The sequence below is a fragment of the Scleropages formosus genome, chromosome 15 (genome assembly GCF_900964775.1).
Source record: "Scleropages formosus chromosome 15, fSclFor1.1, whole genome shotgun sequence".
NCBI lineage: Eukaryota > Metazoa > Chordata > Actinopteri > Osteoglossiformes > Osteoglossidae > Scleropages > Scleropages formosus.
In genome coordinates this window covers 6536838-6558012 of record NC_041820.1, presented here as the reverse complement: position 1 = coordinate 6558012, position 21175 = coordinate 6536838, and the positions used below count along the sequence as shown (strand labels likewise).

The following is a 21175-nucleotide window of genomic DNA, read 5'->3' as shown; positions in this document are numbered from 1 at the left end:
GCTCAGATCTCTCATTATTGCGCAATTACAGCGACGCTTCAAATCACGTGGTTTCGTCTCCGTGCTTCAAACGCTCTTGTTTTCGTCGCTGCTGGGTCTGTTTTAATAGTTGCTGATTTTGTCAAATTTTCAGCTGTTTTAGCTACAATATTGTGGTAATGAGGATTTGTGAACCTATATCAGTAAGGTTAAAATAAACAATTTTGATGTAGTTCTTACACGTTTTTACTTCGAACTCTATTGTTTTCTTACCGAATTTTCACTTTACCCACGTGAAACTATGTAAATGTATGTACATTAGGCAGTGCGTGTGATATTGTAATTTAAAGTTGTCATTTTAATTTTTGCTATTTGTTTATGTCACTTCTATTGCCATTACATTCAGTGATGTAGGGGAATTATGAATAAAAGGAACTTTAGTACAAAAAACATTACTAAGGATTCTGTACGGTCTGGTACAGGAGGCAGTCCGTGGGGGGGGGTTGACTGTCTGTAATCAAGGGACTTCTGTATCATTTAGTTTTTATCGACTGTGACTTCGGAGTTACAAACAAAACGAATTGTGAACAGACTTCCAGCGCCAGCTGCGTTCATAACAGAAGCCAGTGTACAATAATACTGAAGAAATACACAGTAGTACGGTACTGAAGAGTTAAATTACAAAGCCTTGAACTTAAACAGCATTGATGTGCAGGCTTAATAGCGGGCCATTCGGGCAGCTGGTAGCGCATTAGTTAGTGCCGTTGCCTTTGGCCCCAAAGATTACAGGTTTGAATCCCACCTCCAGCTGTAAAACCCTTGAGCAGCGTACTTACCCTAAATTGCTCCAGTAAAATTACCCAGGTGTATAAATGGGTAAGTAATTATAAGTTGCGTTGGAGAAAAGCGTCAGCTAAATAAATGTAATTTGCATTTTGGGGTGAAATCAGCGGTGAACAGAACGCAGCTCGTACCAGAATGAAGTCGACGCGTCGGTGACATTGAGAACAGCGTTCAGTCGGCTCCCAGAGGAGTTCATGTGGAGCACGCAAGGAAGATGTAAACTATGTGGGGGAATTTTGTTTCGCACGCGTCGCTAATCCAAGGTCCCCTGACCCCTTGCCCACCCCCAACCCATCCATTACTGCAGTGTTTTGATGAGTGCATGGAAAGGTTTGCTCTCCAAGGCAGCCTTATCGGCAGACTTAAAAATAAACTGCGCGGCAACATTGAAAATCAATGGCGGACGATTTATGAAACGCATGTGCGAAGCTAGGGAATCACGCGGCCGTGCTCTCCGGTGGCGCCGGCGTGCACGGCCGCGTTTCCTCCGTCTCGCTGTTCCCGGCAAGGAGGGGAGAATCGAACCTGGCCGTCGTGCAATCCGACTTGTGACTCTGCGTCCTGATCTACAGCCTGCCTTCTTTATGAACTGTCAGCCACATAGATAGTTACTTAGCGGGCTGATTTGTTGCTGGATTTTCGTTTCGGGGGAAGCGGTCGAAGAATTGTTGACTGGCGCTTGGCTCCTGTTGAGGTTCGCTCGCCGGCAAAAGGTGCGAGAATTCCCATTAATTGTCCACATTGACACAGGACCGGCTCCTTGTCCTCTTGCAGCATCGCGGCTGAGAATTCAAGTCCGAAATGAGAAACGGCACCGAGATCGGCCGGCTCTCGCCTCTGTCAGGACAACTTGGTCTACCGTGCAGTCAGGTATTTTTCACCCCGTCACCAGGTAACCGGGAGTCAGAATACAAGGTGTGTGGTGTGATGTGACCCTGCTGTGTTTCAAAGAGTGAAAATGCCTGTTTGCACTTTTCCCTTTTTTTCCACACACACACACACACACACACACACACACACACAGGACTGGGCCATTCGAGTACAAAAGACACTTCATCTTATCTGGCCCAGAGCCCTACCGAGTCCATCTACACCAAATCGACTAATTAATCTTCTGACCTCAGAGCTCCTACCGGGCACCTGCAACACACACAAATAATATTGTTTCCCCCTGGCTGTGCGTATGCACGCTTGTGCATGTGTGTGTTCACTTTTGGCCCAAGGTGAGAGCAGGTAGTTAAACGGCACTGCTACATATGGTCCTTTAGAATCCCCAGCTCTGAACACACTTCCAAGGCCTCCTGGTGTGTTTTTCTACCGCGGGTGTGAAAATACTGACACCGGGACCGCGGTAAACCGCTTTTTACTAGGCCACGGAGAGCCTAAACACAGCTCTGTTATGCGACACCGCAGAAAACTACGTTAGGTGCGGAGGAGGGGGTCTGAGTGGCTCCGCTGAACCAGCGCAGCGTGAAGGAGTGCGAAGGATCACTGGCGTGGAGCTCGCAGCTGTGTGTCGGAACCCGAACCCCAAACCCAACACAGGTCTCCAGCAGGTCTCCTAGAACAACAACACTGAGATAACATCCAACCCAGGAAAAGCCTGTCAAATACAAAACACACCAGGTACCCTGCCACAGATGTAAGTCTATACCCTGCAAGTAAATGGCTATGAGAAAGCACCGGAGTGGCGAAAGAAGGTGTGTACAATCCATCTGTGTGTCAGCCGGGACCATCACCGCCGGTGCATCGCCACCGTTCCCCATCTTGGGGAAAGCGCACGCGTTAAATTGGAAACCGTTGCTTCGATGTGCCTGTTGACACATGAGGTATGGGGTCTTTGAGGCATGCTGCGTCACCGAAGTGGGGCGCCGGGTGCGATACGACACGGCCCCAGGCACCGAATCGCTCCCTTACCTCTAAAGAGCCTCCGCGATATGAACGACGGGCCCTTGACAGATATTCCTACATTTCGATATGAAAAACAGAGACACTCGGTCGGAGGCTCATATGTTAAACATTTCTTTAATGCATATTTGTAGTGCTGTTCACGGTCTAATTGCTCTTATTATATTATTCTTACATGGCGAAGTACAAAAATATGATGATAAATGGGTGGTTGCACACCAGAAGTTCTGGTTTTCCAGCCTGGGACTTTACCGTTATCCCTCAAGGCTCTTTATTGGAAACGGAAGAGGAGAAGTCCAGGGTTCGAGGTGACCCTCGACAGAGATCCATATCATAAATGCGGCTCTAGAGACATCAGAAAAGCGGTGACTCGTCTAGAGGTGAGGAGCACATTCGCCCCTGTGGATCACTGCGCCAGAAGTTGTACTACCAGGAGCAGGTCGAGTCCCGACCCTAGTCTTGAATGGAGAGAGGGAAGGGAAGGAGTGGGCCTATTTGCGACACTGTGCTGCCACCTGCTGTCTGGCCCATGGTGGCAACTTGCGCTGATGGCTCTGCGAGTGGCTCCCTCTACAAGTGGCTCTTCATTAAAAGCAGCACTTGCTCCAGCACCTGGTCCGCAGGGGGGCTGGCATCGACAATCACGCAGCCGGGGCGCTCCATCCTCCGGTAGGCCTCCTCCACCCTGCAGAACAGAGGTGAATGTGCGCTATGTGTTCATACAGCCACCAGGCTGGCAAAGGGGTGGCACGGTGGTACAGCGAGTAGCGCTGCTGTCTCACAGTGCCTGGGTGGTGCGAGAGGACATGGGTTTGATCCCTGCTCAGTCTGTGTGGAGTTTGCATGTTGTCTGCGTGGCTTTCCTCCAGGTGCTCTGGTTTCCTCCCATACTCCAAAGACATGCTGTTCAGGTTCCCCCGTAGTGTGTGAGTGACAGAGAGAGTGTGTTCCACTGATGAATGGATGAGTGACCCAGTGTAAGTAGCGTATCTGGCAGTGTAAGTTACCCTGGTGAATAAGGTGTGTGGGCTCATAACACTACATAGAGTTCATTGGAAGTTGCTTTGGAGAAAAGTGTCTCCTAACTAAGTAAATGTGAAAACATGACTCATCTTTCCCTCACTTCCCAAAGGAAACATTCATCAGTCTGGATCGGAACTGTGTTGCGACTCCTCCGAACGACAAACTCTGGGGGTCGGCACCTACTTGCTGCGGAACAGGTTGTTGGCCTCGAGCTCCATCTCCTCCCTCGTCTTCTCGCCACCCCTCCCCCTGATCCTACGCAGCCGCTCCTCGGCACTGACCGTCAGCAGCAGAACCAGGTCGGGCCGGAGCAGGTCGCCGGGCCAGCGGTACACCTCGGACCCGGGGAGTGGCAGGTTGTTCACGTCGCCCCTCACGGCTGTAGCGATGGCGTAGGCTGCCGTACTGTGCCAGTACCTGAGCGAGAGAATTCAACACAACACTGAGTACCAATCACCAGCGGCAGCTCACTGGACCCCTTGGAAGAAGCTCGAACCTTGAAGCTTCATTGTCATTACAACCTTAGGAGAAAAAAAAGGGTCTTCATTTAATTACAATTAAAAAAAATCTGTAAGATCAAAAAAAAGTAATAACCATATGATGAAAAACTGACAAATAAAGAAAATTGTGCTGCACAGCAGGAACAAGATGCCTGCAAATGGCAGCAGGTAGCGTAGTGACTGGACCGACTGGCTTGCAACCAAAAGACCCAAATTAACACCCCACTTCTTGATCAGTAGCACTGACACTGTGAGCTTCAGAGGGTGTAAATTGAAAAAAAATATATATTATATATATAAAATAATGTATATGTATATTAATGTATATATTATACAGTATAAAATTATACACATATACATATATGTGTATATGTCTGTGTATAATATACTGTATATGTATATAAAAAATTTCCTGATTTTTCTGCATGTGGGACAGCATCAAGTTACAATTTTTAAAAATGTGCTTCTAATTTTATTCAAAATTGTACTCTTTAAACTTGTTTATACCTACATGGATACTTGAATGATCCCAGAAGGAAACTGCATTTATATTTAAATCATATAAATGATACAAAATGATATATTAAGTCGTTATAGTATAAATATTACTGCTGCATATTCTTGCTGCAGCGCCGAAGGAAAAACGGAGAAACGGACGTATTGCACTAACGTGTTTAACCACAGACAGCAGGTGGCGTAGTGGTTAACCCTGTTGCCTTGCATTCAGTGCTGGTGAGTTCAAATCCCTCCTGCTGTAGTACCCTTGATCCAGGTACATACCCAGAATTAGCACAGTAAAAAAAGATCCTGCTGTATAAATGAGTGAATCATTGTAAGGACCTTAGTACAAAACCGCAGTGTTTTACGTCAACGTGCTAAATGAGCAAATTATAATAAACAACAATAAAATCAGACGTGTGGGCACAGAGAGGGATCTGATGTAGTGTTGCAAATGCCAAGCGTCCCACCTGTCGACGATGACCGGACCCCGCGCTGACTCGGCAGCGATCTGCCCAGCAGTGATGTAATTCCCCAGGGCGTAGAAAGCTCTGCGGATGAGGGGGGGCTTGGCGTCGAAGCAGGATCTCCACGGGGCCAGGCACTGCGGGGGGGACCTCAGCAGGTGGGCTCCGAGCGACTCCTTCAGCGACTGCGTCAGAGTCGTCTTCCCTGGCGAGAAAAGGACGCGGAGCAAACGGAAGCGCTGTACGTTATTTACCCTGAAAGCAGCAACACAGTGGCAGTATCGGTAAGTTTATGGACATACTGCAAATATCATAACTTCAGTCGAGCGTTACTTTATTACTCGGAGCTGAGCGTGTGTGGCACTAACCTGTTGCGTCCAGCCCTTCAATGACAACAACAGGAAAGGGCCCCTTGGCCTTCGTCTCCAAGCGCCGGTCCACAAGGTCCAGCAGTTGCTTTGACTCCGGAAAAACATCTTTACACTGTGGAGAAGACCTACGGTCATCAGCATGAACCGCACGGGACCATCCATTCATCCGATGAAGAAATCAAAGCGCTTTTGCAACAACGGCCTCCGCGTAGTAACAGATCGCGTGTATGTGTGTTCGAAGGAAAACAGCTTCGTAGCTCATCACTTAACACCGTTTCACCGCACCAGGTCGTGACTCCGTTTGCATCTTCACTGGAATGTTTTGACTCCGTACCTTTAGTCACGAGCACAGCGTCACGCTTGTGTTCCTAGTATTTCTGCTGCCTAGACATTGCGATGTCACATGACCCTCTCCAGTTATCCTTCATACTTAACATGACCCAGTGTAAGTGGCAGTGTAAGTTACCTTGGTGAATAAGGTGTGTGGGTTGATAACAGTACATGGAGTTTGCTGGAAGTCGCTTTGGAGAAAAGCATCTGATAAATAAATAAATGTAATGTAAACATACATTATGTTGCCCTCAGATGCTATAGAAACACCATCTCAATGCATAATGAGTCGCACCTGTGACCTCCGGCACATCTTTGTAGTTCTCAGAAGTGTAAAAGGAATTATTATTATTATTATTATTATTATTATTATTATTATTATTATTATTATGGCACAGCAAGTTTGGCTGGGTTCTGCTCTCTGGCAGGTCTGGGGTTAGAGTCCTGCTTTCAGGTGCCTTGTGACGAACTGGCGCCCCATCCTGGGTGTGTCCCCTCCCCCTCCAGCCTCACACCCTGTGTTGCCGGGTTAAGCTCCCGTTCGCCGCAACCCTGCTTGGGACAAGCAGTTTCGGATAGTGTGTGTGTGTATTTTTTTTTATTATTATTATTATTATTTAAACATTGCTGTACTATTATGGTATAGAGTTTTAGATATTTTCATTAATATTTTTACTTATGTTACTGATTTAATAATAATCTGCATTTACCACATTTGGGCTACTATTTTATGATGATGTCGGCATACAACACAGATGACTGTCTCTCACTTAGTGGGCAGGAATCACACCTGTAACTTTGTATACCAGTAGGGTATTGACTTCAGTGTAAACTCACACTTATTTCATACCTCTGTGAGAACTTTGTAAGCCTCCTGGAAGCTGTAGAACACGTTGGAGTCGACGATGTCCAGAGTGGACGGCTGGTTCTCAGGGACCTCTGCCGGGACCACGCAGCACGTCTCCGCCACAGACACCCTGCCGCCACCAGCCGGGGACAAAACCTCCTGACGCCAGCGGGTGCCCTCACCTGCGGGGACATACCTGCACACGGTCACATGGTCGCTGTGAATGAGCTCATGGAGCACTTTCTCAGTGTCCCAGGCAGCAGGCAAGTCCCTGATGAAAAAGCCCCTGACCACAGAGCTCCTCACACCAGGGCGGAAGGAGGACAAGTCCCAGATTTTGCCATCTCTCGGTATGCAACAAGTCAACTTATGTCGAAGTTCTTCGAAGCGCATCGCCCTCTGGATCCTGTCCTCCACGTACAGGTGCAGGGAGTAGCTCTTCCCTCCTCCGAACACCCCCTGGAAGCAGTGCCCCCCATCGGGCTGGGGCCTCGAGCTCAGGGCGAAGTAGATGGGCTCAGCATGAGCATCGGTTTCGACCGCAAAGACACGGGAGCGCCACTGGTTGAGGCGAGAGAGAGCGCGCTTTGTCATCTCCGCACCAGAGAGAGCGAGCAGGCAGCCTTCGCGTCAATGAATGTGCTCGCGTTTACGCGCACAGGCAAGGTCGCGCGCACGGTCACGTCCAGCGGCAGACCGAAACTTGCTGCGCGAACGCGGGGAAATCGAAACCAAGCGGTAAACACCGACACCCCGTCCGCGCGGAGGAATGGAAAGTGCAAGCAAACGAAACGCTGGCAACAGGAGGATAGCCTTTGGGGGGGGGGAAAGGTTCGGTCCAGCTTCGGTGCAGACCGTACGGGACTCTAATAATGATAATAATCTCAATCTGGAATGTATGTGTCGCCCTCGTTTGACTTGAAGCCACGTGACCATGTACAGTATACGTTTCGCTTTCTGCGCTTTACGGGAGAAAGCGAATGTTTCAGTGTGACGTCACGCAAGGTGGTGTTATGATAAGGGTGCGTTTCTTTGAACGCCAGAACGGTACAGTATAAAACACGCTCGGGTGCACCCGTCTCTCACACCCCTGCGGTAGAACACCCGGCCGGCGCGCGTGAGCCATGCTTCTCTCAGCCCAAATCCAGCTCGCGCATTTCATTTTGCTTCGGTGCGTGAGCAAGCTGCAGAGCATCTTCGCAGATATGCTGGGAACCGCGTGCAGCTGGATGGGGTGGCTCTTCTCCCCCCGCACGCGGGCTGCGGGACACCCGGGGGCGCGCGCGGCCCTCGCGGAGAGGGACTCGCGAGCCGCGCAGCGCACGCCGACCCCGAGCAGCGTCAATTACCACCTCACTCGCAAGTGCAACTACAAGTGCGGCTTTTGCTTCCACACGGCGAAGACCTCCTTTGTTCTGCCCATTGAAGAGGCAAAGAGAGGTCTGCAACTGCTGAAGGAAGCAGGCGAGTTTTATTATTATTATTATTATTATTATTATTAATGTTTGTAGTAGTAGTCGAAGAATAAGTACAGTTTTTACTTTATTATTATTATTATTATTATTATTATTATTGTAACGGCGCTGAGGAGAGATGATATATAGGTCCGTGTAAATAGTTGTTATTAGTGTCTATATTTGTACATAGTTTGATGTTCTGTTTCGATTGGTTGTTTTATTGTTTATGCGCAGTTTGCCGCGAAGGGAATTCTGGGGAGTTCTGGGGGTGGCCCCGAAACCGTGGTGCGCGGGAGGGGGGCTGGGAGTGATTTAGGGGGACTTTCCGGTAGTTGGTATTGTTTGGGCTGTCTGTAGCAACTTTGTTAAGTAGGGGTGGATGCTCGCTGGGTTATTATAATTATTATTTTTTCCGGAGTAATCGTTATGTGGTAACTTTTTGTGCTGTGAAAAATGTCATGATAATGTGTCATATGATATGGTTTCATTATTTTTTCTATGTTTAGTTTGACAGTTTTACCCTACTTCTGTTGTGGTTCTGTTCTTTATTATACGTGCCTGTATAGGGCAGGAAGAACTGAACCTGCCAACACTTTGCTGAGCAGATCTGAATGAGGTTTTAAATCCCTTGCTTTCACTTTGACATCATGTGGTCTGTAATCCTATCTGCAGGAATGGAAAAAATAAACTTCTCTGGTGGAGAGCCCTTCTTTCATGAAGGTGGGGAATTCCTGGGAAAACTGGTCCAGTACTGCAAGCAAGACCTTCAGCTGCCAAGTGTTAGTATTGTCAGCAATGGAAGTATGATCAAAGAAGGCTGGTTCAAGAAATATGGTAAGTGGGCCTGTACAGGACATCAAATATGACTCTTAAATTAATTTAGGAATTTATCTATTAATGTTTGGCTGAGGCTGTTGATTTACCGTCTCAAGATTGTTGGTTTGATTCCCAATCCCGCTGTAGAACCCTTGATGAAGGGCTCAGAGATGATTTGCCCTTAATTAATACAGGACTGTATGAATGGGCAAATCATTGTAAAGTTATCTAATACCGTAAGCTGCTTTGGACACAAGACACACATAAATGATGAAGGATAATAATTATACAAACACTACACCTGTCAGTTTTATACTCTTTGACATGTGAGCACTGCAGTACCAGGTCTAGACTGCAGGTGACCACATTGCCTTAATAGTGCAACAAGTTGAGTTCAATGGCCAGCAGCAAAGTGAAAGTGAAGGTAGAGAACTTTTTTATGCTTTCGCCTTTAGTCTACCCTCCAAAGACATTATTATTTTTTTTACACAGATAAAATATCTATGGCTTAGATGAATATTTATAAGCATATGCAGTATATCATGCCTTGAAAAAGCAGTCTCTTCCCAAGACAGCTGGTAGTGCAGTGGTGAATGCTACTGCCTTTAGACCCGCATGTTGCACGTTTGAGTCCCAGCTGTATTACCCTTGCGTAAGGTACTTGCTCTAAATATTGCTCTCGTTACAAAGAAAATTACCTAGCTGTATAAATGGGTAAGTAATTCTAAGTTGCTTTGGAGAAAAGCAAAAAATCTTTCCAAGTTGAATTCCAATAAATAAAATATGTAATTTCTATTAGTTTCTATGGTTAAAATTTTTATGCATTCCTCAGCCCTAAATTTGGCACCAGTTTTTTCCAAAAATGTTATCAAATCCCATTTATATGCTCACAATTCCTTTATTAGTTAACATAATGAACATAACAAGGTAGTTTTACTTAATTAGTTACTCTGTAGTACTGTATTTGCTGTCTAACAGCTGATTGCTGTTTACATACTGTGCACTTAAACACTCACAGACAAAACACATTCATGTGGTACCCCCTGTTTATGTATTAGGTGAAACTTTATAAATACAAAAAAAAAAAAACTGTGAAGACAAAAGAAAGCAATGAAAACACACTGAAAAAACATGCTGAGATTGGGAAGTCCAAACGGGGGCTGTTGTTATTGGGGTTGTAACAAATGTAAATAGTAAATACTGGGGTTTGAAGACCATATGGTGGCTTTTGTGTCATGTTTCTTAGTTTTAGGGAGGTCCACGAAATCTGCATTTGGTCCTCAAAAATAAGAAGAACTGCCTTGTTAGCCAGATGTTGGGTATTAAATTAAACTCCTCATGAAGCCAAATTTCCGTAACCTGAAGGGGCTTGACTTCCAGTACGACAACTCATCTACAGATCACTACATTACACAATGATGGATGGATGGATGGATGGTCCTCAGAATCTTATAATGCAATGCTGTCAAGCTGTTCAGCTTCAGTATCCAGTCATCTCAGTGTAATAAAGCCCCAGCCTTTCTCATCCTTTAGGGAAGTATCTCGACATCCTTGCCATTTCCTGTGACAGCTTCGACGAGGACACCAACAAACTGATCGGCCGTACCCAAGGCAGGAAAAGCCACCTGGACAACCTGTTTAAGGTGCACAGCTGGTGCAGGCAGTACAAGGTGGCTTTCAAAATCAACTCCGTCATCTGCAGCTTCAACGTGGAGGAGGACATGAGGGAGAACATCCGGCAGCTGAACCCAGTGCGTTGGAAGGTACGCTGCACGATGCCTTCTGCTGCGCTTGGATGCTTTAATTAATCACATTACACACTGCATTTGCTTAGCAGATTCCTTTGGTCCTTAACACATTTCCAACCAAAAATACTCTGGAGAAATTCAAGCTAATTACCTTGCTAAAATGTACAACCATGGTTTCCTTTCCTGAATTTTGAACGTTACATAACCAGTCTCTCTTCTCAGTGCTTTCTTATTTTGTAAATACATTATGCTGGTAACATCCCTGTGACATAGATCAGCCACACACGCTCAACGTCACACGATCCACATCTCACGTGTGCGCAATTTGTTGTTTAGTGCAAAACGAAAGTAATAATTGACACCTGCGGCTGCAGTAATCCAGGATGCATTGTGGAAGAGTTGTTGAAGGAGAATTGAGATGTGTTTTACACCTGTATACGCAGGTGTTCCAGTGTCTGATCATTGATGGTGAGAACGCTGGAGAAAGTGCCCTCAGGGATGCTGAGAAATTTGTCGTCGACGATGAGCAGTTCCAGGCCTTCCTGGACCGCCACGCCGAAATCCAGTGCCTGGTCCCCGAATCCAATCTGAAGGTATGACAATGAACGAAAATTTGTCTTGCGATATTTATTAAGCTGTCATGTTACTTTATTAAGTATACAGAATACACTGAGGAATTGTTGATGAAGAAATGGAGATTTATCAAATATTCAAAAGTCACTGCACAGACAGTTATATAGTGTACATTTTATTGTAAACTATAAAACAGTAAACATTTGACAGTAAATTTTGTAAGCATCATAATGTAATAAACACTGTTTAATTATCAAAAGTGCTTTACACGTTTAAAACACCTGTTGATCATCTCATTTATTTTACCTTTTCTGTTCCCAGATGAGAGATTCCTACCTTATCCTCGATGAATATGTAAGTAGCGCTACCCTGTTACTCAACATGTCTCTTTTTATTATAAGTTATTCCTTTTAAAGATAATTTCTTATTATGGAAATGGTGACCTACTTTAAGTGCTGATTGCCAGGCAGGCCCTCGCGTCGAGTTTGTTCTGCTTTCATTTTCTCCCGCGTTCAGTTCAAAGTCTTTTCCATTTCTAGTCGTTCCTTTTCGTTGGGCTACAGGTCCTGAAAGACCTGCTTAAATTGTGATGAGTTCAGTCGTTCACATGAGCATGTCTGGGAGGAAGAATGTGATGATACTGCACCGAATTTATTTGATGGATTAAAAAAAAAAAAAAAAAAAACTTTTGCACTTCTATGAATAGACAGAGCCCTTTATCTCATTAGTGAAGTCAACTCACTTATAGAATCAATGAACAATTCTGTGATATTATAAACACACACACACACATTTTCTGAACCGCTCGTCCCATATGGGGCCGCGGGGAACCGGAGCCTACCCGGCAACACGGGGCGTAAGGCCGAAGGGGGAGGGGACACACCCAGGACGGGATGCCAGTCCATCGCAAGGCACCCCATGTCCATAAATTCCAGTTATGGATGCCCCCACCAATAGTGTAACAGTGTATATCATGACTATGTTTCAGAAAACTGATCTTTTGACTCACATGTGCATATGCTCAGAGTGTGTATGTTAATCCACAGTCATCAAGGATTTTTACACATCGTACTGGAAGTGTAATGTGTCATGAGACTATTGCACAGAAACATTCATTGCGGTTATTGCCGCTTTTCAAGTGACATGTCTGAAGAATCAAATGCAAATTGCCACCGTGGTATTTTTTCTGTAGATGCGCTTTCTTGACTGTAGAGGAGGAAGGAAAGACCCTTCGAAGTCCATCCTTGACGTGGGCGTGGAAAACGCCATCCAGTTCAGCGGCTTCGACGAGAAGATGTTCCTGAAACGAGGTGGAAAATATGTGTGGAGCAAAGAAGACATGAAGCTGGACTGGTGACCTGTGGAAAGAAACCTCAGTGCGGCAGCTCAATGGCATACATATTTTCTTCAAAAACAGATTTTGCACAAAATCTCCTTGCACTTAAAACTTGTACAAAGAATGAGAAGTATTTTGTTTGTACGATGTTTTGACTTAATAGTGATGCTAAAGCAATTTCATTTCCTTTATATCCCATCTGTCACTGCAGTTTTAACTGTCAAATATTTTTCAGTGTTTGGATGCATTAATTACTTGCATTTATAGCTCGTGCATTTGTTTGTTTTTTTTTTTTTCTTACTGTGCACTTTGACAGTTTTCTATGGAGGGTTTTTTTTTTACCTAATAAATTTGTTGACTTTAACGGACTATGCAGCATTTATTTTGAAATTATTTATTAACGACAATAAACCCATCAGACACATAACAGGGTCCAATACAATGAAAAACTGCTATATTGGGTTGTGTAAATATATTATTAATATTTAGTGTCTTGGTAGTCCGTTCTGACGTGTGAGAACCTCCAGTCCATGTGTTCATTTTTGCCTCATCGGAATCCAAACCCGCCTCGCCTCGCCATGTCAAGTGGACCGCCATAGTATCACGTCCTTATGGATTATGCACATTTTTTGCATTTTTTTTTTTTTTTTAGCGCAAAAACTGACTCCGGCGCCTCAGCTCGTGGTTCTCTGATTCCCTTCCTTTCCCGCCACAGGAGCGGGGCTGCGCCGCGCGCGAGGAAGCACATCGCGTTCCCCACGAGGAGGGAGAGTCGCCGGGCTCGCGCAGGTGGGCAGGGTCAGCCCCGGGTGAGGGGAGGGGCGCAGTGTCCGAACGGTGTACGAAGGGTGGAAACTGCCCGCGTTTGGGAAGCGCAAGGCGGTCCGGTGCGTGTGAGGAAAGGAGAGCCGCGGGGTTTCTTTTAACCGGGGGACTCGTCAACTTCACACCGATTCGTGCAAACGCCGGCGCAAGCCACCTAGCTGGGAATTTTGGGGTACATGCGCAAAGCGCTGCGTTCTGCGCGCGCGCTCGCTCGCTCGCTCACTGCCGGACCACGTCATCGCGTCCTGTGACGTGCTGGATGCGGTCACCTCCCCTCTCCACTCCCCCCCCCCCCCCCGCGCTCAGGTTTCCTGCTGTGGAAAGATAACGGTCGTCCTCGCTGGGACGCGGAAATCATTGGCACGGACGCGTCGCGCCGCGTCAGAGGCGCGAGGGAAGCGTCGCGCGCACATCCCCCACCCTCACGCCCCCCCCCCCCCCCATCCGGCACCGGCACCGGCACCGTTGTCCATCCAGTTGCGGAGATTATCCGGACCGCGGGGGGACGTATCGTGTACCGGCGGGCGGGAAGCGGCGACGCGCGCGGCGGACAAGAGGTAAGATGATCATCGGTTCGGTGTTCTTTAACACGCGCCGCACACACACAGTCCACGTCGATCGTGGGACTTTTCGGAACCAACCTGTCCTGCTGGAAAAAAGTACTGCTGCATTTTCATTTTGCTGTACCGCCCTGTTGACAAGTGTCTGTCCGACCGATTTGTGGATAAAGCAGTTTTTTCTGGGAGGGACGCATTTCTTAAATCTTATTAAAAAAGTGGCAAAATCCCTTTAGATCTTTGTTTTTCCAACCGACGTCATTGTTTCTCTGACATTTATGGACCAAGCTGGTTTACACTCGCAGAGAAATGAAATTTTACAGTGACTGATTCTTGTACAAGACTCAAGAGAGGGTATTTTACTGTATCAGAGACCGAGTAAATACCTGGCTTGATTAAGGGTACCTTAGGAGGAGTGGGATTAGACCTAAGAACCTTCAGATTAGAAGGCACAGCCCTGAGCCGCGGTGTCCTGTAGGACCACTGGTCAGATTCTTTCTCATAACCATATCTAAATTGTTGTAAATCCTTGTAAAATCTTTCTGTTGGGACAGTCTCCTCATGATACTGTCACGACTCGCTCTCATGTCCCTTATTCTTACACACTAAAAAGATTTATGATTCATTTTAGTTCAAGAAGGGGACATTTGAAAGTAAATTGCTCTTATGCTTATTATCTTGCAGTTCACCTGTACTGACCAGGTGGAGAGGTAACCTCTGATGTAGGGGACACATTCATTACACATGCATCATTCTAACCTTTGCGCATACAGTTAATAATGTAAATCTGACAGTTTGTAATAAGGTTCTTAATAAAATGATAGTGTTTTTGCATTGTGACAGCAATTGTGACACAAATAAAACCTGATACTTCACAGCAGCATTAAAGTTTATTACCTTCCAGCTGCTTGCACCGTAGGAGATTCTGGATATTTACCTTTTTTAAATGAAATGTTAGAGGTATGCTTTACAGTAGGCCGCCTGGTTCAATGCCCAAACGCGCTCTGGATCAGATCCTTATGCTTGGGCTGATTTTGCATTCCTTCCCTGAAACAGGTCCGTTTGTTATTCCAGTGCATTCTCAGCTCTGACTGCTGACTGTGACATATCCTGGTGGGATTCCGAAGAATGTTGGGTGGTTGTCACGCTAGGTTTCTAACTGTTGATCGTCAAGAGTAAAACAACAGTAATTAAAAATAACCCAGGAGATGGCTCACGGCAAGTGTATTAAAAATGTACATTTATTCCTTTAGCAGATGCTTTTCTCCAAAGCGATGTAAATCTCATAGAAAATACAGTTTGTGCATTACCTTAGGAAAAAGAAACATAGCTGCAGATGTGTGATTCTGTCTAAATTTAAATTTAAGTCTATTAAATTGAAATGTTTTATGGCAACTCAAGAAAACAGAGGAGCAATAGATTATTGGTGCAGCGGTATAGTCTAAACACATGATTCTTCAGCCTTACATGGAAACGAGGGTGACCCTGCAGTTCGAACAGTGGCTCCAAGCACTACGGTTGCTTGGGTGCCGAAGGAGGGAGCTTCAGGGCGGTGATTCCGAAGAGCTGCAAAAAGGGGCTCCCCGTCGACCTTAAGCAAAATGATCTTCCCGTTGGGTAAGAAATGACAGCATCCTAACGGTGTGGTGGTGATATATTTTGGGGAGATGGGTGGCAGTAAATTCCTGTAGAGTAATATACCGTGGTGGTCTGTGCCACCTGAAGTAGATGTCAGTGTGTCTTCCTCTACTGACTGCAGTGCTGACCAGCGGGTTGTCCATATATGTTACCACTAGGGGCGCTACTGAGCTCTGTCTCGGATTATAGTACGGGTCACTGGTCCTGCTACCATGTGTCATTGGTTTGTAGCACCGGGGAGATTGTGGCGCTCAGATGTGGACTTGTCCCTGCTTCTCCAAACCACCGACCCGTATCAGATGTCTAATTTAAAAATATTGTTCTTCCTACTGGTTCTTGTATCAATTTTGTATCAGTCTGTACGGGGAATTTAAGAAAAATATTGGCCCTGTATGCTTTATTAACAATTAAATTTCCCTTGTTCCAGTTACTTAAATATATTTGTGGCTTCTTTAAGTAAAACATTTATATGTTAGATATAGCGGGCAATGAAGTGTCTCACACCGAGGCCTCTACCTCAATATGGCAATGGCTGGACCACTGATGGACCACAGTGCCATGTAGCATTACAGTACGTGGTACCCTACCTCAAATACAGTTAATACAGTAAAACTATTACTTAAACTTATCACCTTTTTTTTTTTTTTTTTTTTTTCCTGTAAGACTGATCAGCTTCTCTGTTTTCCGCAGTCAGACTTGCAGATCCTTGAATTATGACTTCTGAGGGAAACCTGTTGCATAAAACCGCCTCCGCAAAGTTAAAAGGTGTGAAAGTTGCATATCGATGGCCGTGAATGTCTTTCCTTTCCTCGGCAAAAGAATATCCATCGGTGATTGAACTTGCCGGGGCTTTTTGTTGCTCGGAAAATCAATGAACTGAGGCCGTACATACCTCTCAAGGACTGGTTCATTTTACATGCAAGAGTGTCGCTTTCGTACAGGTGTGATGACCATGGACTTTGGGACGTGCTGTTCCTGCCAGTTCTTTGCTTCCATTTCTTAAAGCCCCTTGAACCTTGTGTACGACCTGTTCTCACCTCAACCACAGTTGACTTGAGCTTGCTGAACAAGTGCAAAAATTTTAATGCATTCCTCAAGACCTGTTTTAGGATTTGGGTGAAGGACGTGATGCGGTTAAGAGTTTGTTGCACAAAATACAGATATTTGTAGTTTGATTCTTTTCAAGTTTCATGGTCATGATGGCCACGGAATGTCCGCCGCCACAGCAGAAAGCGAACAGTCGTCTAGATATTGGGAGTGTTTATTTTACTGAGTATTAGAAATTTGACTTGACAGAAGATCGGATTATACTCCATCTGACTCCACCCAAGAGGCTTGAAGTAGGCCAATGCTGTCTCGTAGCATCACGGTTTTTCAGTTGGTTCCAGCAAGAAGTTAGCGTAACCTTAGCTAACTTAGCGTCGGTTCGACTTGTGATTTTTTTCTTCGACTTTACGATGGTGAGCTGGCGATAGACATTCAGTAGAAACTGTACTTCGAATTTTGAATTTAGATTTTTTTTTCTTCTTCTTCTTCTTCCTGGGCAAGCAATATGCGGTGTGATAATCTCTCGCGATGCTGGGCAGCAGCGGCAAGCCCGTAATGGCCTTCACACGTATGCTAAGCTATGATGTTTGCTAGGTTACGTGTATTAAATGCATTTTCAACGTAAAATATTTTCTGCTTATGATGGGTTTCGCGGAACGTAACCACATCGTAAATCGGGGACCACCTGTAGTCAGAAAAGAACATGTCCAGTATTTTTAGCCCTTTTTTTTTCCTCCTTTCCCCAATCGCAAAACTACACATTAGTGGGGTGGTTTGCAAATACGAAATGTGAATGTAATCCACTGCACCAGTTTCGCAAGTGGTCACGTGTCCTTGTTTTGGTTTCGATGTCTCGGCACAGCCTGCGGTTTAACGTGCGATGCCTCGCAAAGTCTCAGCGATGGGATGGACAGCGAAGCACACCTGTTCAAAAATCGCAGCAATTCAGGTGGTTTATTTCTGACTGATTATCAGGGCGTTCCGTTCGTGAGCTGTGCTCTTTGAGTCCAACTCAGACAAGTTCTTAGCGAATAAGGAATCTAAGTAGCTTATCCTGTATTTGACTGCAGTGCCAAAAATGGCAAATAGCCACTTGGATCTAAGCTGTGCTTAACTTCTAAAGTTGTGTAATTGCTCTCCAGCTTTGCAAATCCAGTTTGTTGGCTTTATTGTGTTTGTAGACAACCACGTATGTGTCTCCAGAAGATAGAACATGCCCATTTCCTATTGGGAGACAGCGGGTGGCATAGTGTTTAGAGGTACCACTTTACAATTGAGGAATCTTACCTCCTGCTGTAGTACACTTGATCGCAGTACCTAACCTTAGCTGATGCATGGAAAAATCGCCTGGCTTTATAATTGGGTAAATCAATAAGTATTTTAGGGTACAGACGTAACACTGAAAGTTATGGACAGTGGTGTCGACTCTATAAATAAATTTGAAATCGATATCTTTATAGAGGTTTATAAATAACATTTCTTGTAGTATGATTTGGAGATCTCAGTGCAGCAGCCTCTCCGCACTTTATTTCGAACGTGTTCTTCTCACGTCCTCAACATTTTTTTTTTTTTTATTTAGAAAAGCAAACCGAAATAAACTAGAATGTGCTTCCAGAGTTTGCTCAAGAGTGTCCAGAAATAAACAGGAATTATGTAACCTTGTCTCAGAAACGTCTGAGCGCTGCAGAGAAGGGTGCCGAAGTGTGCGAGAGCGTAACTCAACGCCGAATGAATGGTTAATGATGCTTGAGATTGCTGTCAAGCCATTTGTTCTTTCGTGGTCTTCACTGTCCGAAGCAATCATAGTCTTGCGTACAGAAACATTTATGTGTACGTTGTTAAGGTTTCTTTTCAAGTGTCTTACATTTATTCATTTATTCACTTGGCTGACTCTCTTTTCCTCCAAAGCAACTTACAATGGTTCACCCATTTATGCAACTAGGTAATTTTCTTTTTTTTTTTTGCTGGAGCTATTTAAAGTAAGCACCTTGTTCAAAGGTTTTACAGCAGGTGGTGGGATTTGAACATGTGACCTCCCAAGTCAAGAGGCATCCGATCTAACCGCTAAGCTACCTGCTGCCCCTTGATATGCTCTTGTTACTTCTCGCAAGTTATTGGGGTTATAGTTATCCAAGATGCAGTTTGGTTGAGAAGTAACTGACTGGGTCCTTCAGTATGTTTGGGCCTAGTTCAAAGTAGGTTATTGAAAGACTGATTGTACCCCTGTTGAGCGCAGTTCCCCGTGTTTCCAGGATAGGCTCTGGACGGCTATGGCACTGCTTTCGGATAAGCAGTTATCAATAGTGAGCAGGAGAGTCATTTTGCCCTGGTTTGCCTGCTTGCAGTTATATACGGTATGAGCCAGGAAATGGCTTCAGAAATTGGGCAAACCGGGTCAGAACTTTCCAGGCCAGTTGTGCTGGATGTGTATGGGGCTGGATCTCTTTGTGAGTCCATTCACTATGAGTGCAAAACACAGCTGATGTCAGTGCAGTCAAATGTGTGGTAGCGAATTTATTTAATAATTGTAATGAACGAACACTTAAATGAGATTTGATTGTATATGGGGCAGAGCAGGTGGCTTAGTGGTTAGAGCCCCCTGTTCCTGCTGTAGATTAATATACCATCCTCACATTGTAAGTAAATCTGGAGAAAAGGGTCAGCGAAAAGTATATATATATATATATATATATATATATATATATATATATGTTGCTGCCTGTAGAATTGAAATTATCCTTGAAAAAGATGTTTTATTGGACCCTGGCCTTAGCCTTAGTGTTTGGTCCTTCCTACACCAAGGCTGAACACTCGTGTATTCCTCCTTATTGATGGAGAAGTGGGTTTTATCAACTGGCTCAGCATGCAACAAACAGGAAGGGAAACAGTTTCCGTGGGCAGTTTTCGTTTCCTCCACCTCGGCCGTGCCCTTTTAGACGGGAGGTTTCCTGGTTCCTTATTTGTGATCTGAACATAGAAAGAACCACAAGGAGTAAGCGAAGCGGCAAGGACAGAAAAACACAAATTGCATGCTCATCTAACTTTTTCACTGACTCATAATTGCTGCATGGATGTGTGCAAGGCTCGTGGAAGACTAAGTCCCAGAATGGGAGTAAGCCAGGAGGAAGACTTTTTTTTTTTTAATAATCAAAGTGCTGTCTGAAGGCAAGCAATCATTACCTCTTGATGTGAATTACAGTGCACAAATTCTTTCTCCTCTGTCAGCGGCCTTGATATTAATTTAATCGGCTCTCGGCGATTACAGAAACTTGTGGAAATTATGGAAATGATGACTTGGGATATTGTCTTGCTCCGCTTCATTTCCCTCTCTTGCAATTATTGATATTGTTGTCAGAGAGTTGGGGATTATTTCATTTTCACCTAATAAGCCCCAATAGATGGTTGTGAGCATACTTTTGTAGTGCTGTAGCCGAATATATATATTTTTTTTTTTTTTTTTACAGTGGTGATTTGTTAGTGTTGCACGACCAGTCCTTGTGTTGGATTTACACACCGCCAGCAATCCTGCATGATTCTGCACCTGGGCAGCAGGTATCAAACCAGTGTCTGTTTGTGTAATTATTCGTCAACGTGAAGCTAAATAATGCAGATTTTTTTTTTTTCCCCCCAAGTTTTCCTTCATAGTATTTACACAGTTTGTGGCACATGACTGATCTTTAATGGAGCCATATGTAAACCTGCATTACTAATTTTGTCATCACTGCTGAAGTGCCAAGAAGGGCATATGTCATGTGGGAGGCCTGCTATTAGAAAGAACGAACTCCGGAACGTTCCCTGTTTCGTTTCTTAATGTTTCATGCTAGTCAGAGAATATATATATTTTTTTTTACACTTTCACAGCACCATGTCTGCATTTGTATTATATAACCTAGAGCTGTGGCCTTTGAAACAAGCTCCCTTGTTTCCTGTTGGCCTGCAAGGGTTGGAAGTTGTGAAAAGCAGCGTTTGTGCAGAGTGCGTCTCACAACGGTCGTGGCAGAGATGGTGGAGGAAGAGGGATGGTACTGGTCTAAGGCACCAGAACAGACATCCCGCTGTTGGCACCACCTGGGGAGAGCAGGTGGTGGGACCCGCTCTGCCTCAGAGACCTCGCACAAGGCCACCTTGTCCGCCTGTCTTAGAGCACCCCACTGAGTTGCTCTCTTTACCAGGGTACGCTGCTTTGGTACCCACTTGCCATTTCGATGTTTCTGCGGCATGTTTGCAGTCAGACAGATTTGAAATTGTTCATGATTTTGGCATTTACGCTGCCATCATCATGCCGTTTCCTGAATAGCTTCTGACTCATGTTTTACAAACATTTACATTATTTATTTATTTATCAGATGTTTTCTCCAAAGTGACTTCCAATGGATACTATGTAGTATTATGAGCCCACACACCGTATTCAC

The 21175-nt window shown here is 45.1% G+C and overlaps 3 protein-coding genes across 4 annotated transcripts in view; 2 read left to right on the top strand and 1 right to left on the bottom strand.

Moving 5' to 3' along the window:
- Window positions 1–2861: 2861 nt before the first annotated feature.
- cmpk2 (cytidine monophosphate (UMP-CMP) kinase 2, mitochondrial) lies at window positions 2862–7516 on the bottom strand. Its single transcript, XM_018758508.2, has 5 exons — window positions 6770–7516; window positions 5587–5701; window positions 5222–5423; window positions 3937–4170; window positions 2862–3415 (listed from the first exon to the last, which is right to left on the bottom strand). Exons 1-5 carry the CDS (start codon window positions 7358–7360, stop codon window positions 3301–3303), a joined length of 1257 nt encoding a protein of 418 aa, XP_018614024.2. The 5' UTR covers window positions 7361–7516; the 3' UTR covers window positions 2862–3300.
- A 278-nt stretch (window positions 7517–7794) lies between these two features.
- On the top strand, window positions 7795–12954 carry rsad2 (radical S-adenosyl methionine domain containing 2). Its single transcript, XM_029258563.1, has 6 exons — window positions 7795–8230; window positions 8896–9057; window positions 10573–10802; window positions 11231–11380; window positions 11682–11714; window positions 12553–12954. The coding sequence occupies exons 1-6, from the start codon at window positions 7891–7893 to the stop codon at window positions 12715–12717; spliced, it is 1080 nt and encodes a 359-aa protein (XP_029114396.1). The 5' UTR covers window positions 7795–7890; the 3' UTR covers window positions 12718–12954.
- Window positions 12955–13977: 1023 nt separating this feature from the next.
- The window catches only part of rnf144aa (ring finger protein 144aa), a 30256-nt gene continuing 23058 nt past the window's right edge, over window positions 13978–21175 (top strand). Inside the window, exon 1 of one of the 2 annotated variants that reach the window (XM_018733915.2) lies at window positions 13978–14078. The gene's annotated coding sequence lies outside the window, so the exon portion shown is untranslated. Of the gene's footprint in view, window positions 14079–15504; window positions 15696–21175 lie in introns of those variants that run through there. The other variant, XM_018733926.2, reaches the window with a different exon arrangement.

Excerpts from the sequence above, each read along its gene's own strand:
- cmpk2 (XM_018758508.2), bottom strand. The coding sequence starts at position 7,360 with ATGACAAAGCGCGCTCTCTCTCGCCTCAACCAGTGGCGCTCCCGTGTC. Across the intron at positions 5,424-5,586 it reads TGAAGGGCTGGACGCAACAG|GGAAGACGACTCTGACGCAG; the intron begins GTTAGTGCCACA and ends TTTTCTCGCCAG. Across the intron at positions 4,171-5,221 it reads GGTCCGGTCATCGTCGACAG|GTACTGGCACAGTACGGCAG; the intron begins GTGGGACGCTTG and ends TCTCTCGCTCAG.
- rsad2 (XM_029258563.1), top strand. The coding sequence starts at position 7,891 with ATGCTTCTCTCAGCCCAAATCCAGCTCGCGCATTTCATTTTGCTTCGG. Across the intron at positions 8,231-8,895 it reads GCAACTGCTGAAGGAAGCAG|GAATGGAAAAAATAAACTTC; the intron begins GCGAGTTTTATT and ends TCCTATCTGCAG. Across the intron at positions 9,058-10,572 it reads AGGCTGGTTCAAGAAATATG|GGAAGTATCTCGACATCCTT; the intron begins GTAAGTGGGCCT and ends CTCATCCTTTAG.